The sequence below is a fragment of the Corylus avellana genome, chromosome ca3, assembly GCF_901000735.1.
Source record: "Corylus avellana chromosome ca3, CavTom2PMs-1.0".
Taxonomy (NCBI): Eukaryota; Viridiplantae; Streptophyta; class Magnoliopsida; order Fagales; family Betulaceae; genus Corylus; species Corylus avellana.
In genome coordinates this window covers 28,916,208-28,933,694 of record NC_081543.1, presented here as the reverse complement: position 1 = coordinate 28,933,694, position 17,487 = coordinate 28,916,208, and the positions used below count along the sequence as shown (strand labels likewise).

General features: G+C 35.0%; 1 protein-coding gene across 1 annotated transcript; it reads left to right on the top strand.

Moving 5' to 3' along the window:
• Positions 1–5,050: 5,050 nt before the first annotated feature.
• LOC132174815 (uncharacterized) lies at positions 5,051–16,702 on the top strand. The gene is made up of 12 exons (XM_059586501.1): positions 5,051–5,346; positions 8,343–8,461; positions 8,546–8,652; positions 8,735–8,822; positions 13,023–14,115; positions 14,242–14,296; positions 14,412–14,493; positions 14,680–14,760; positions 15,246–15,350; positions 15,431–15,480; positions 15,875–15,992; positions 16,318–16,702. The coding sequence occupies exons 1-12, from the start codon at positions 5,199–5,201 to the stop codon at positions 16,408–16,410; spliced, it is 2,139 nt and encodes a 712-aa protein (XP_059442484.1). The 5' UTR covers positions 5,051–5,198; the 3' UTR covers positions 16,411–16,702.
• The last annotated feature ends 785 nt before the right edge of the window (positions 16,703–17,487 follow it).

Below are 17,487 nucleotides of genomic sequence, written 5' to 3'. Positions count from 1 at the left end.
AGTTTTTTGTATCTAATAGCAACTCAAATTTGAGGATCGAATAGCACTCATTGCTTTTGCAGGCTTATCTGCAGACTGCAGATACAATGGAGACTGCAGCCTGCAAACATGTCGAGGCATTTTTATCAATATTTTCAACAATTGGGCACTGCAAACTTATCCTTTTAATCACTGTCCTGTTGTAGAGATGTCCACATGATCCAAAACTTAGTTGCTTGAGCTGGAATGAGTACACAAAAAAGCCATATTGCTAGTAGTGATTATGAGGGGACATTTATTGACTGTTTGGGATGTAAACAGTCAATAAATAACTATTGTAGACCTTTCTCTTTTTTTTTTTTTTTTTTTTTAAATTATAAAGGTCGGAGAGAGCAATCAAAATAGTTACTTTATTTGGGCGTGATTATTGTAACACTTGCTCTCTGAGAACTGAACAAGCGAGGCATAGGCAGTAAAAACTGAAAGTCCATTAAGCCATAGCTTGACCCAACCCCATCAAGATATCAATAAGATCAAGCCAATTAATACTAATCAAGTTTGGAGCTCCTAATGTCGGAGTCGAACACTCACCCTAATACCTGTCTAAGTACTTAAGAATTTCCTTAAAGCCACTTATCACCGGGAGAGTTTCTCAAAATAGCATACTATTTGTCAATGGATCTAAGTACAAACGGTTCATCTTTTCCTACCCAAATATTCCACACTACAAAAAAATACACTGATTTCGGACAATTTTTATACACCAAAATTAGTGAATCAATGTCTTGAAAAAATTTCAGCATTTATTAATTTGTTGCCTTGTTGGCGTTATAATAAAAGCACAGAGGTTTTTTTTTTTTTTTTTTTTTGAAAATTGGTTTTTTTCGGCTTAAAATAAATGTCAAGAAAAAATTGTCGCCGCCCCGAAAACGCCAACAAAATTTGGCCACACTACAAAAATTTGGTAAAATAGTGACATGTGGAAGGTGACATTTTAAGCCCAAAAATCCTCTCTGTTCTCAGCCCAACTGGCCCCTAAATTATTGTCACAATCTCTTGACCATATTTCCTTTTAGATTTAAGAATTTAATCAATCCACGTGTTAATTTATCTTCATGGAAAAGTCCTGCTTGGCCATGACATTTCCCAGATTGTCTATTTATGTGGTCCTCGTGTCAAAGTATATGTCTATGGTCAGATTTCCTTGCTTCTTTTTCTCTTTTGTAAGTGGATTCTATATTTGTATGGCCTGATAAATGTGCCAAATCCGCAAGCCAAGCCAAGGCAATTTTGCCAATGTGGGAACTGTGTTTCTTCTGTTTCATGTAACTAATATATAGAAACACAATTGTCTGTTTTAGTGTCCTTAATCAGAATATATATGAGCATGCTGCATTTTTTGGGATAGCACTTTTTCTACACCGTTCAAGTAATACTTTAGCTTATTCCAAGGAATTGTTTGCACACAAGAAAATTTGAACCTTAGACTTATGAAAATACCATCAAGACTCTCTCACTTCTTGAGTCAACTCCTTGAAGTCCATAGAAGATATCTCTTTTTCCTCCTAAGAATAATATTCCTCCTCCAAGGAAAGATAGTTTTAGTGACGGTATAATTTCTAATTACATTTTGACATTTAATGCAGATCCTCTAACCTGATTAATGTTATTTTCCCTTTATTTTGGAGGTTTCTTATTCTCTGTTGAAATGGTCTTTAGTGGGAGCAATTAGTGCACAAAGTTCACATGCGCACAAACAAAAGAAGCGACTTTTGATGTGTTTATGTATGGGTATTTTTTTAGGCATGCCAAACGAAGTCGGTTGAGGGTGATTTTTAAGAGTGTTTTTCCAAAAAGGGCATTTTTGTAAGTTCAAGTAAAAAAAAAATCACGTGGACAGCACGTGATACATTTTTCATCCAAACTAACGGGACTGACTAGCGAAGTGGCCACTTTGACACATTTTGGTACTTTGTTGGGCTACTTTAGTAACGGCTGTCAGTTTGGAGGGCCTTTTTATATTTCTCCATTAATGTTATTTTCCCTTTATTTTGTAGGTTTCTTATTTTCTGTTGAAATGGTCATTAGTGGAAGAAATTTGAGCAATTAGAGAACAAAGTTCACATGCGCACAAACAAAAGACTTTGATGTGTTTATGTTGGTGTTGTGTAGTAGAAGTTGAGATATTAGAATTGAATAATTAGTTCGTAAAATATATTTTTTTAAAAAAACATTTTTTGTAATATATGATACTTGGTGTGAACACAAATATGTTAGGTTTAATGAAAAAAACTTCTTTAATGTCAAAAAAGGGTTTCCGTTTTTAAATTTCGTAAATTATTTTTCAAGTTTGAATTTATCCACCTCAAATCATTAAGCTAGAATGAATAAGATGTTTTTAGTCTTTTCTATTAAATTGGTTCAACAGTTAGCATAAGGAGAAATAATATTTCAAGGTACTCTCTATTTGCAATGTTGAAAGGTTGCCCTGTTTGTGTATAAGCTTTTGCTTAATTAGTTCATTACTTGGATGGAATAATGTCTCAAAAATTATTTGGACTAATTTGTAGAACGAATAAAACCGAAAGTCATAAATAAAACATTAAGACAATCCAAACAAAATTCCTTCAACAAAGTTCACCAACAAAGCTACTATCAACGCATTAGAAATTCCAAAAAGATTAACATTATAATAAAAGTGAAACATTACAACAATCTATCCCAAAAATCACAACAATTAACTTCAAGGAATTCTATAAGCCTTTTTTTTTTTTTAATTATTATTATTATTATTATTTTTATAAGCATGGGTGCTATATACAGTAATATCAACTGTAATCAATGAAGATACAGGATCTTGAGACATGATAAATGTAGCTGACACCTTGGGTACATTGAATTCATTGAGTGTTGAAAAACGTTATGCCGACTCCAAAAAACTTGTTTATCACAATTTATGTGGAATTAATACTATGAAGCAATAAATAATTCAAACACCAAAATATGTAAAGCGATAAAGAAGCAGACATAGATATTTTGGTTACGAAGATGAAATATTTTAGAAATAGATCTAAAAGTAAAACCTTTCCGGGCAGCCAACCTTAGGAAATCACTATCAAAAGATTATCCAGAAATTACAGACATTAGGAATACTTATAACCCTTTGTAAGACCTTGGGTCTATAAGATCGACAAGCTTATAACTCGTCTGCTTGCTCACAATCTTCTTCAACGTAATTCTCTTTTACCGGACCCTTTTGATAGACTTCTTAACCGTAGATTTATCAAAGAAATAACTCAAACTCTAAGATATTCAATTTAATGCTCACCGTATATGATCTCTCTTAGCACAACCTCTGACGAACTCTCTGGGGTGAAAATTCATACCTATCTCTTTTTATAGAGATGTATTTATAATAGCCCCACAATCCCTAGATCTAGGACACAATTTGAAACCATTTAAGACTATTACAGGTACGCGGTGTCCGGGTGGGAGCATAGGCCATCCGGACAGGGATCAAATAACACGGCCGAATGGGGATATTTGACATGGCCGTCTGGACAGGGAGAAGTCCCGTCCAGACAGAGCTAGGGAGATCTCGGGAACGCATTGCAAAATTCTTTCTTGGGCGTCTGGACGGGGTGCATACGAGATTGCAGACGAGGCTCTCTGCAATTCTTGTTTCTCGATCTCGTCCGGACGGGATTGCAAATGAGATTGCTGACGAGGCACTTGGGAAATGTAGAATTCTTGAGCGTCTGAACGACCTTTCTTCCTGTCCGAATGACACTTGCATGGATTATGAATCTTGGCACTTTTGGTCACCATTTTGCTTAAAAAAAATTGGCACTTGTTACGACTCTATCTCTACGAAAAAAAACATATACTTAGAGCAATAAGGAGCTCATGATTAAGTTCAATTACAAAACTTACGATCCGTATTAATCCTTCTTTAAACCAATCGTTGTATTACATCCTTTCCTTACTTCTGTGGGCTCTAAAGGTGGTGTCATCACCCTTGGAGGTTTGGTCTGAGTGACCAACCAATCCTAGAGATTGGGCAAATTTTTTTGTTTTTTGTTGGATTGATGTGGTGACACGTAGGAGTAAGGAAATAAAAGTAAAATGGGAGGATGACTAGCAGTTTCCTTAGAGTAATGATACACATCACCTCATTATTCTTCTATTTTCAAAGCATATATAACATGGTTTTCTATAATATTCGAAGGATGGAGATAAGGTGATGTTTAGCATTACTATTTTCCTTATATTTAATATTACTAATCACCATCTAAGGTGGTGGTTCAATGGCTCAAGAGAATTTTCAATTAAGTACACACTATAAGGCATGGGTATGAATCCCGCAATGAGAATCTCTATGCCCGATTAGTGTAAATCACCTTTGTTTCCATTGATGCTTTGGTGAGGTTGTTATGTGAATATATAACGGTGATAGAATTTGGGTTTTAAGGGAACCTAGATCTTAGATTGGAACCTAAACCTTTTAGATTTTGAGAAAACCTAAAACTCTTTTCAAACACAAGGTTTGAGATTAATTTTCTAATTTATTCTTTATTGATTGAACGTCCTTAAATAAAGATACATTGAAAATATAAAGATATAAACGATAACTAATGGATAACAATTGAAATTAGTTAAGCCTCCTTAAGTAATTAAACTACTATAACTCTAAGATATTTATTAAACTACTCTACTTTAGGATAAGATAAAAGACATGATAACTTCAAATATTTCAAGAGCTTCATAAGATTCATGCTTGCAAGTAGTCTCTTTGTTGTAGAATTCTACTCTTATAAGAGGGGTTAAGTCATGTTATGACTCAGCCGAACTTGAAGGAGTGCTATAAACTCCTCTTATGCGGCTTCCTAACAAAATAAATACTACTATGATCATGCCCAGATAGAATAACTACATTTATTTTTCTCTACTTTTTTTTAAAAGAAAAAAAAAAATCACTAATCACACTAATGTCGTTCATATATAACTAGAGATTACACCTTGGCATTTCACATAATCACCAACTCGCTTCTCCTACCTCTCCCTCTCTCGGCCTGCTTTTATAAGTTTTGCTTTTTTTTTTTTTTTTCTCTCTCTGACGACCAATTCATTCGCTTCGCTGCCTACGAAACCGAAACCGAAACCGACTCAGTGGACCGGAGCTTCGCGAACAACTCTTCAAAGCCAAATCGCTCACAGAAATGGCGTCGTCGACTCCTCCCTCCGAAGAGCCGCAGGAGCAGCAAGTGAAGGAGTGCGTGCACAAGACGAAGCTCATTCAGTTCTTGGGACGCACCACCCCTGTCGTCCTACAAAACGACAATGGCCCCTGCCCTCTTCTCGCCATCTGTAAATTCCTATTCCTTTCTCTGTTTCTCTCTCCGCTAGGGTTTTTGTCTTTTCTCGTTTTGTTTTTTTGCCGAGAAACTGGAGCGAGAAGGTTAGGTTTCGTTTTGTTTCGGTTTTGAGAATTTGAGAATTTGGACAGTTCTGTGACAGTCAAGGGGAATGGTTGTGGTAGGGGCCGTTTGGCGCTGTTTGATATTGAAGATTTAGGTTTTGATTTTCATTTTGATTTCCTACGGTTTCTTAGCAACCAAACGTGAAAGGAAATGATTAGTGGGACCCTTAGATGCAATAAATTTCAGATCATTTTTGGTTATTTGTTAAAATTCTTTACTGAGAATCAAGATTTGATCATTCTAGTTATCTTATCTGGATGTACTATTGGATTGGAGATTGTGCTACTAGGTTTAGAATGTTAGGTTTGATTTTGCTTTGGTTTCGAGAAAGTGGAGAATTCTGTGACAATCAAGGGGAATGGTTTGCTAGGGATAGTTAGGTGGTGTCCAAATTGGAAGTTTTAGATGTTGATTTTCCTTTTATTTTTCCTACGATTTCTGAGCAACCAAATGTGAAAAGAAATGATTAATTGGATACTTAATGCAATAGTTTTCTGATTATTTTTTGGTTTATTGTTGAAATTCTGTACTGAGAATAAAAATTTGATTGTTCTAATTATCATGTCTGGATATATTTTCAAATTGAAGATTGTGCTATAAGTTTTGTCTTGTTTTAGGGTTTATGACTCTCTCTCTCTCACTCTCTCTCTCACACACACACACGCACCCGCTTATTATTTGTTGTCTTCTTGATTGCGGATTTTCTTTATTGTCCATTTAATAGCTGAGTTAAGTAAGGTCAAGGAGAAATAGTAAGATTGCAAGTTATGTCAAATGTTCTTTTGCTTTCCAAGAAAGTAAGTATTTCCCATTGACTGGCCAAATAGTTGTATTAGGCATAGTTAGAGGTGAAATTTTGGCATTTGGAATCATAGTTTTTGAGGTTGTTACTTAACTTTTCCGAGTAACCAAACATAGGGCCAGTTCGACAATTTCTTTGTTTTTATTGTTCTCTTGGATGTTCTGGCAATTTGGGGGTGATTACTTCTAAATGTAGCTATAGTTGTTTTTCATTTACCGTTAGAATTGAAAAACAGTTTTAGTTTTGTTCTCTCTCTGCCTCTCATTTCTGCTATTTTTTTTTCTTCTTCTTTTTATTTTATTTTTTATTTTTTATATTTTTATTAATCTGTATGTTTGATGAGATAACTTAGCATATAGAGGAAATTGAGTATTTCAATGTTTGGTTATTGTTATTTTTTTTTTGTGCAAGAAAGTGAAAATTAGCTGCATTTTGTTAGGCATAGTTGAGTGGACTTCTTGTTTGTGATTGTGAAATATAAATGTCAAAAGTATATATTTATTTTAGTTTTTCTTGGCAAACAAAATGTTGGAATTTTATAGTTGTTTGGGAGCTTCACAGTTGAGAAATGGTATCCAATATGATTATATTTTGCAACCTATTTTACTTATCAAAAAATTAAAAATTAAAAATAAAATTATATTTTGCAACCTATTTTGATTTTTGGATTGAAAGGTTCTGTTATTAGGTCAGATTATACTTATTTTGAGCGAATCTTTCTCTGTCTCTCTTTCTCTACTGCAACTCACTGTTGCTTCTTTATTGTAGATTTTTTTCATCTCTCCCCTTTGTTGCTGGGAAAACTTAGGAAAATAGAAGAAAATTTTGATTCTTACATAAACTTTTTTTTAAAAAAATTCCTGAGTGAGTGAACAATTTAATTAGTTAAACCATATCGGCGTACAAGGTTAGAGCTCGGGTTTTAGTTCCATTTGCTTCCAGATTATGAAAGTTATAGGATTAGTTATATTCTTGTACTTTTGATTCTTTTTGTTCTGCAACGAAATGGATTCATGATTTTTTTAATCCTTGTATATCATGTTGGTTTATGTAAGTCTTATGATAAAATCTATGAAAAAAACCATGCCGACCTTGTTAATCATCATTCTCATTTGTTTAGCAGTTTGGAAGGTCTTATTATCAACAATAGATCTTGTGATAAGATTGTTTTGACATAAGAATTGCAAATCAATATGAATACTTTGCAATTTTATCACCTCATTAGCATTCTACAATTTTTTTCAGTTAACGGGTCTTGTTCTTTTTATTCAGGATCAAAATTTGAACAATACTTTGATGATAGATGTTTGGTATTACAATTGAAATTGCACATTTTGTATTCATTAAATTTTTTGGAATGTCTTAATTTTTTAATATTTAGCACCTTTGTTTCTTTCACCACTCTTTCTTGCTCACTTCCCTTTTCCAAATTCTTTATTATTTTTTTTTTAAAGAAAGTATGGTAACATACTTTGAGTTGAAGTTAGCCTCTTTTGTTATTTGTCAACCAAGATAACTAAGTTCTCCTCTCAACTGGCCAACTTCAAATATTTTATTGGTTTTCTTGATTTATCATTTTATACATCTAAAATGATAGAAAACATTGAGCTCTAAATTTCCTTTCCCCTCCGTCCCTCTTTTCTTTTGGTTTCTTGGCAACTATACAAGGGTCAACTAAATTGCATAATCTAGAATTTCCTATCAAATATTATACTGGAATTTAAAAATTGATCCTCCAACGTCATCTAATACTGTTTCAGTTTGAATTTGGAATTGAAAGAATTTGGAATAGTGATGGAGTATAGAGTCAACAGTTCCATTATTTGAAGCTTATTGGGAATAATTCTGTTACATGATGCGTGCCTGGACGAGTTTGTTACTTTTCCATGTTATTTAAAGATCATGTGCTTAGTTTATACGCTTATCTTGCCTTTATTTTATATCTTTCTCTTTTTAAGTTGGATTGGGGATGGTGTTTGGGGTTGCATTGGCTTTTGTGCCAGTAATTATTTGAGGTTTCTTGGGTATTTCTTGCTAGTATTTGCTGGGAATGAGATGGGTTACACTTGGAGTTTTTGCAGGTAATGTTCTTCTGCTAAAGAATAACTTGAATTTGAGTCCAGATACAGTGGAAGTCTCACAGGAGAAATTGCTTTCACTGGTTGCTGAAAGATTAATTGATTCCAACAGTAATTTCAATGTAATATCTTTGTTTCTCAGTCACTTATGGTTCTACTATTTACTGGTGTAATTTGAATTAACCATATTTCTTATCATGTTGCAGAATAAGGATGCAGGGTATGTTGAAAATCAACAACAGAACATTGCTGACGCAATTGATCTACTTCCTCGACTTGCAACTGGCATTGATGTAAATATAAAATTCAGGAGGTCCGATTTTTCATTCTTCTACCTGTTTTTTATTGTCATTTTCTTTATGTATTTTTGACCAGAACGTTAATGCTACCTGCAGAATAGATGATTTTGAGTTTACTCGAGAGTGTGCCATATTTGATCTATTGGACATTCCACTATATCACGGCTGGATAGTTGATCCACAGGTTTGCACTTTCTAGCATTAGAAATACTATTTAGTTTGAGTTACTCAGAGACTGCCATTTTAATGGTGTATATTGTTGGTTTTTAGCCAATGGGTTTGACCATGTGGAATAGAATTTCTACAATTTTGTCTGTACCATATATTTGTAGTTTGGTGTTATCCAATATATTCACATTATAATCCTTTTATTGGTCATCGCTTGTGCTGTTACGAGAATTTTGATGGTGATGCTTTTACCACGATGTTTTTGTTGTCATCTATCTAGTGGTTCTTATAGGTTTCATCAGACCTTCCTCTTCCATATATAGGATTTATGTTTTCTGTCTGCAGACTGAGGCTGTTTCCTTCTATGTTGCCAGTGACCTGTTCATGGCTCATCTCCTTGAATCAGATTTTATCTCTAGCTCTTAAATTTTAGCAGGGAACTCTTGGGCTTCGGATATTTTTTTCTCTGACTTGTATCAGGTAGAATACCTTTAATTGTATTCCCTACTGGACTAAAATATTGAGAAACGAGCAAACTATTTAATTTTTATAGACTCAGGAAACAGTATCAAAAGCCTCTTTGATTCTGTATCAACTCTCCCACATTGTGGGAATTTTTTTTGTTTTAAAAAAAATCTGTGCTTAGATTATAGCTCATAAAATTTGCAAACGGATTTAGAAAACCTAATAGGCATTGGTTTCAGTTTCCTTTAAATGTTTGTTAGGAAACTTCTCAGTGGAGTTAAAGTTTCTAGTCTTCAAAAAAAAAAAAAAGCTTGAAATGCATTGATGCAAAATTACAATTAATAATTAAATTGTATTTTTAGGAGTATGCTAGTTTGTACATAATTTGATTTTTGGCATGTAAGTGTGTGTCTCATGGGTGCCTTTAAATTTTGAAGTCCAAGCCTCGTTCATTTAACATTGTAACTGCAGTGTTATTCAAGTTGTAGGTTTGGATGTTCCTTTCAAAATATTCTCATGCAGTTGCTAGCAAAAGTGTCATGAGAATTTGTTGGTGAATTTTTGATAGTCGGGGTCTAAGAGATCTTGCCTAGTGTCAGAGATTTGTCTGGGGCCTTGATGGTCCTGACATGATGAAGCTTGAGGACTTGGTGATGTGCGTAGTGTGTTTCTAATGATGAAGGATGTAAATAGTTAGTTGAATGTGATGTGAATTCTTGATGCCCTAGGTTACTACAAGTGATACCATCAGAAAGGATCTGAAGGACAAACAGTAATCTTGATTGTGGTGGAGTTGCAAGGGTGGAATGGTTAGGAATCCTTTTTATCCATTTAGTGTGGATTAGGTATGGGTTGGGTTGTGTAGGAGTTAAATAACTCAAGGGTTCTCAATGGTTATCTGGTTAGGATCTTTTAACAACCTTACATTTGCTTGCAGAAAAAACTGTACTCTAGGTAAACAGTGTACCTAGTTAGGATCTTATGCTTCTGTTGCTTTCTTTTCTTGTTTTTTCCCCCCTCTCCTGACGGTCCTAATATCTGCAGTTGTTGAGCCAATGGTCTTTGGACCAAATGGCATTTCCACCCATGTAAACAAGGAGTGGAAAATCTAGGAGTGCTGGGTATCTTTATTTGTGTTTTATTAAAAAAACTAGCCTATAACAGCTCGGTTTTTGTCTTAAATTCTTCATAAGAAACTTTAAGTTGCCAAAGCCACGTCTTCCAGATAACAAATACATAACACATAAAATTACATCTTAAAACACATTACAAATAGGAAAAAAATAAACTTTTCTAAAAACAATGATACTATCAAATTATAAAAATAAACTCAGATTTAAGCCGAGGAAAATTTGTTCCTACCTTTATGAGTTTATTTGCACTCTCTGATTTTTTCATCTTATATTTGTGTACAAAAAAATAATATTAAAAAAAAACCTCATATAATTTTTTTAAAGAAAGAAGACGGACCTTTGAATTGAGGCTTTGTTGAGACCTGGCCTCAAAGAAGTTTTGCTTAATCTCTCTGCTGCTCTCTTCTGACAAATCTTAAGGTGCAAAGTGCTTAAAAGATTCATCTCATGGCAAAACCATAAACGCCAGAAACTAAATACAAATATAAAAGACTAAATATATTACTTATAAAAAAAAAAAAAGACTAAATATACACTATTGCAATGAAAGAAGATTGAACTCCAGCACCTAGAAATTGAAAGCGCGATGAAGACACAATCCTCTATTTGCCAAGATGTTTGAGCCTTTTCATTTTCTTTGGCAAAACATTTTCTTTGATAGTGCGAGTTTTCTTTTCTTTTCATTTTTTTTTTCTTTAGGTATGATACTTCACGATTTTAAACACTTATTGGAATACTATTTTAAGCACACTTTTGTTCTCATGGGGTGGGGTTGTGGAAGAATATCAGGAAAGGGTGGGAGACCTTTAAAGGCTGTACTAGATATGTGGTGGGAGATGGAACGAGGATTAGCTTTTGGCATGACTTGTGGTGTGGAGATTCGGTTCTCTAGGTAGCCTTTCTAGTTTTATATGGATTGCTCGTGAGAAGAATGCTTCAGTTGCGGCTAATATGGAGATGTTGGGAGGTTTAAATCAGTGGAATGTGAGTTTCACCTGAGAGGCACATGATTGGGAGTTGGAAGTCTTTGCGTCCTTTCTATAGGTGTTGCATTCAGTCAGAGTGAGACAAGGGTGTGAAGATGGATTGTGGTGGACTTCTTCCAAAAGAGGTCTATTCAAGGTTAAGGCCCTCTTTTATTCTTTGGCTGGCAATGAGGGTAGAAGTTTCCCTTGGAAGAGTGTGTGGCGGACGTAGGCTCCTCTAAGAGTGCCTTTTTTTGTTTGGTCAGTGGCTCTAGGCAAAATTTTGACATTGGATAATCTTAGGAAGTGTCACGTCATTGTGATAAACAAGTGTTGCATGTGCAAGAGGAGTGAGGGGACGGTGGATCATCTCATTCTTCATTGTGAGGTTGCTTCTGCTTTGTGGTACGCCATCTTTAGTCGCTTTGAGATGGCTTGGGTGATGCCTAGACGGGTATTTGATCTTTTAGCCTGTTGGTAGTCTTCTGGGAGGCGGAGGAGTGTTGTGGTGTGGAAGATGGTGCATACGTGTCTGTTTTGGTGTTTATGGCAGGAAAGAAACAATAGGTACTTTGAGAACTTGGAGAGGTCTTTGGAGGACATTTTATCCTCTTGTTTTCACACTTTGTATCTTTGGACTGTGGCACATCTGTTTCCGTTGTCGATTAGTTATGATGATTTCCTTGCTCGCTTTTTTTTTTCTAGTTAGGTGATCTTTTGTATACTCCCTGTGTACCTTGGGGAGCCATACGCTTTTAATAAGACTGGTTATTATTTATTAAAAAAAAAATATTTAGCCAAAAATAAAAGATTTTGTAACCCAATTTGTGTATTCGTAAATAATATTAAAGAATTTAACTTTAATATTGTTTATAAAATTTTTTAATAAAATACGGTCTTCATAAAAACATAGCCAAAAATAAAAGATTATGCAACCCTATTTGTGTATTTGTAAATATTATTAAAGAATAATTGAATACTATTTAAGAAAACATTTGTTCTTGATAAATACCTAGCCAAAAATAAAGGATTATGTAACCCTGTGTGTGTATTCGTAAATAGAAAATGTTTCACTTGTCGATATTTTAAAATGCCACGTGTCAAATTTTTAAGCAACTTAGGTCACTACTTTTGCTAATATGTGATTAATTTTTGGACATTAATCACAAGTTATTAATATTAGGATACCAAAGAAATCCTATTTGTTTTAGATTTCTAATATATTTTGATTTATGCTTAAATGTCATATATCATATAAGCATTCTAGGGATACATTAAAGGGACACTTGTCAGCATTTTAGACTGCTACTTGTCGTAATTCTAAGTTAATTCTAAGTTATTCTCTTGAAGGTTTTTGCTTATATATATATATGATGAATACAGTTGTTAGGCACGTTTGGAATTGGTAGACAGAAGTATACTACTTTATTGCTTTGGAAAGTTGGGATCTATAGTTTTTCAATGGCTACTTATTTGATAAAGGGACATTGCCACTATGCCACAGTAGGCTATATTTAGCATCTAGTTCGTCCCTGGTTTTTAATCATCTAACAGGGCTTGATCATGTCTTCAATTTTTTTGAAGCACATATCAGTTTCTATGTACTTTGTGGTCTTTTTGTTTTATAATAAGATTTTCCTCTACGTTTTCCAGGACAATGGTACCGCTAATGCTATCGGGTCAAAGTCCTACAATGCTCTTACAGGAGAGCTTGTAGCCCTGGAAACACGAAATGTGGAGGGTGCATGTAAGGACATTCCTGAAGAAGATTGTGTTGATTTTGCCGCTGCAACAACTGCAACTCTAGGTGTTCCTTCTCCATGCCTTTCAAAGGCCACATCTTTTGATGAGTCTCCACGTTCAGTCTCTGATAACCAGAACGTAAGAAAAGGAGACCTTGAAGAAGAAGCGGAGCTTTTGAGAGCTTTGAATCTGTCTGAGGTTGAAACAACTACTTCAGTGGGTGATACTCTTGTAGCCAATACTAATGGAGGGACTCTATCTGTCAGTTCCTCCTATGAAAATGCGTATCTTAAGGGGGTTATGCCTGTAGATTCTGTGGATAGATTGGACAAGTGTATCGGTCCTGAATATAACAATTTTCATAAACTGGAACCATCTGTATTAGATGACTGCAAAGCCACAAGCAATGACAGTGATGTCATATTTAAAGAAAATTTACCAGGGCAAGCATTCAGCTCATCCTCAAAAACTGATGTGGGAGATCACCTTGATCAGTTAACTTCTGTGGAATCTGAAGAACATATCCTTCACAATAATGTGGTTGAGAATACTGATGTTGACACATTGCTCCAAAGTGGAAGTGCCCTTTCCCTTTCTCCTGGAAGAGGAACTGCATCTTTGGATGAGAGCCATATGGATGTTTCTAGAGGGGATGAAGAAGTTACGAATCAATCCAGTGTTGCAACTAATGTTCATGAATCTGCAGATAAGCTAGGTGGGTGTAGCACAACAGAATTATCATGCTTATCTTCACCAAATGCAGATTCAGATTTATCTAGTGGAAAAATTCAGCACATAGATGCCTCCAAAGCTTTGACTTCAAATGTTGGTGGCAGTGAGCCCATATATGAAGGAGAGGAATGTATATTGGATTCCAGAACTGTGGTACTTGAGGACCGGGAACCTGTGTATGAAGGTGAGGCGATTCTTGCAAAACAAGCTGACAAAAGCACCATAGATGCTTGTAATGCAAGATCCAAGGATGAAATCACTCCACAACAAGGTTAGTGGCATATCAAAGAAATTGATGCTTGATATGTGCATGGATGATTTATCTCTAAGTGTCCAATTAATATGGTCTTGAACTTATCTAAAAGAAACTCTTCTTCTCTTTTTGATTGGCTTTTAGGTGAGCTGATCGGTAGTTTTTTGAAGAACAATGCTAGTCAGTTGACCATTTATGGGTATGTTGATTTACTGTGGCACTACATAACTTCTAGTTTCTTTTTCTTAATCCTCATGTTTTGTGATGTTGGGTACTTGGAAGTTCTCTATATGATTGTTTTTAATGCTTTGCAGCCTTTTCTGCTTACGAGAAGGTCTTAAAGAGCGTGAACTTTGTGTTTTTTTCCGTAATAATCACTTCAGCACCATGTTTAAGGTCAGTAAGAGCTGGAATATTCTTGTTTCACGTGGTCTGATCATTGATTTTGCTGCTTATGAACTGCTGACTGCAGTTATTAATGGTGAAAATTTGAAGCAAACGTCTATAGTGTTTATAAGCTTTAAGTTCCACAGTCCCTGACCATCAATTCTTAAATAATACCTGAATCTCCTTTTGCTGCAGTTTGATGGTGAACTTTATCTTCTAGCTACAGACCAAGGTTACATAAATCAGCCTGATTTGGTATGGGAAAAACTAAACGAGGTAAAGTGCTTACTCTGCAATCTTTTCTGGAGTCAATGCATCACAATAGTAAATATTGTCAATTTGTTCAAGGTTTGGCTGCTGTTTTAATTCTAGCCGAAACCGGATTAATTCTTATCCTTTAGTGTGACTTTCCTTTCCTTGTACCTCAGAGTTTTGTTTTTGAAATGGGTTTAATACTTTGGCTATACTTCTTGATTGACCATTAGAGCTATTTTACATACATCTGCATGTATTGTGTGTCTTTGTAAATATGTATGCATGACAGTGGCTGTGCCATTATTAATGACCGTTATGCCAGAAGTGCATCTTTCTTTTTTTTTCTTTTTTTTTTCCTCTTAATTCTAAATGGGGAAGATGTCCAAAAGGATAAGCAAATGGGGCTTTTAAGTTTGAAAATTCTAATTGTTCCGATCTTGTTATTTTGTTAGATGTTGTTTTGAGAAGTGTCCCAGTTATAATTCCTTTCATGCTTTTCATTTCAGGTCAATGGGGATACATTGTTCATGACAGGAAACTTTAAGGAATTCAAGGTAGAAAGTCGCACAAATGATGCTTGGGATGAACATAATGTTATGGCTAGCACTGCTGTATGTATTTTCTTAAATCCCAAGGTATATGTAATCTCATCAAGAGTTGCTTCCGTGATACTAATTTGAATGTCCTTTAGGACTATCTTGCCAGCATCGATAGTGCAGCTCAAGCGGGTTTGAATATAAAGTAATTTTCTCAACTTTATTACTGGTGCACCCATTGATTTTTAATATTTTGTTTTAAGAAAATATTTTTTATAATAGATAAGATGGATGATGTTTAGTTCGATTCTCTTTGGATCACAGTCTGCTGCTATCTGTCTTTTGCAATAAATGCTTTTGCTTCATTTTTATTATTTCAGAATGAGATAATGAAATGCTCGACTATAGTCAGAAAAGTGTGAAGGGGTGAATTTTAAAAATCAAAACATCATCTCGATTATTTTGTTTTTTTTTTTTTATATTTTAGGCCAACTGTTCAAAATTATTCCGAGGAGTCTTTTTCTTTTACTAAATTATGATTAAAATTCGCCTATGGAGTTAGAATTTGCAGTTAAAATGTTTATACCTCTTTCTGGCAGTTCTGATCTGCAATTGGCAATTGCCCTACAACAAGAGGAGTTTGAGCAACAACCACAACGTCATAATTCACAGCAGCAATCATCCATTGGCAGTTCAAGGCTGGTCACTGGTCCCCAGGTAGAATTCATTTTTTCGACCATCTAATTCATTTTTTTTTTTTTTTTTTTGAGACCATCTGTCAACAGTTCTTTGCCACGGTCTTTGTTGCATCAGTTTGTGGGGCCTTGGGAAGTGAACTATTGGGTTAATATGTGAAGTAGTTCAAGTTGAAGTTATAACATTGAATTAGGTTTTGAAGCAAAAAAAGAGAGAAGTTTCTGTCTTTTTATTTATTTATTTATTTATTTTTTTAGAATGGAAAACTGAATATTAGGGGAAAAATGGACTCCTTCCATTCTGGAAACAAAATATGTGGATTTCTTCACCCAATGGCTTTTTGCAGGTGCCAAGAAACAATGGCAGGAACCCGTCCTCATCCTCATCCGCATCGTCCAAGCCTGAACCAAAATCAAAAGATAAGTGTACTGTGATGTGAATGTGCGTGAAGTTCACGCAGGCAGTTCGGAAGCTTTTTGTAAATGGTGTGTTGGTCCCTTTGTATTCCATGCTATTACTCAACCGTATTCGACGTATATGTTATTTTACATTTTTTTTTTTTTACTGTAAATAATGCAAGTATATAGTACCACATGGCCAGGCCCTCAATGTTCACTTTCTTTACTTTATTTTATTTTTATTTTCCTTTTGGAAATAATAGCCAGATTAAGACTGGTCTCCGCTTGACTAACTGGAAAAGATTCAAGATAATGTTAGGTCTTGGTGTGATAGCCTTGGTGTTGGGGGAATCGCATACGGAGGACCACTTTATGGCCACCATGTCCCGCCCCCACAAGCTTGTCTATGCAAACTCTGTTTACAACTATGCCATCAATCCTAATGATATGTTTAGAAGAAATATCAATCTAATGCGCACGTGCAAAAGTTTATTACACTAACGTTACTATCAAATTACAGGTCAGATATTTATTTTATGCGGTATGACAAGTTGACGAACGAACTCTGTTGGGTTTTAATTTTTGACAGGCTATCAGCAGAAGAAGCTTGATTGCATGCATCTTCCATAAATCCCTTGTAAGTTCAGTATCCGTCATGTCTAGCAACTTCCTCGTCGACAAGGAGCTAGGCCTGTGGCCCTACCTTTAATTACGAAAACGACTTCCATAGTCCTAAGCTTTAGCTTTACAGTAATAGTTTGACTACTTCGTCGTGTTCATAATTCCTTGTCGTGTAGTTGCCTGATATCTCAACTCTTTAATCTTGTGGTTTTTGAAACAGAAATTGGAGGAGCTACATGCAGGGAAACAAGACAAATTTCTTTTCATCAGTTTTCGTCATGCAACCGGGGTTAATAGTTTATCCCCCTATTGCCATTGGGTGGGAAACCCTAGCTATGTTCATGCTTCCTAGTGTCAAACTCTTTTGTGGTTAGTTCGGGGGGACATTTAATAAATGATGTCCAAAATGGATTAAGATTTTCTGCAATTTTCTAGTGGTCCGCAATTTGAGGAATTTAGGTCTTTCATTTAAAATAAACAGTTTAGTCTAAACTAAG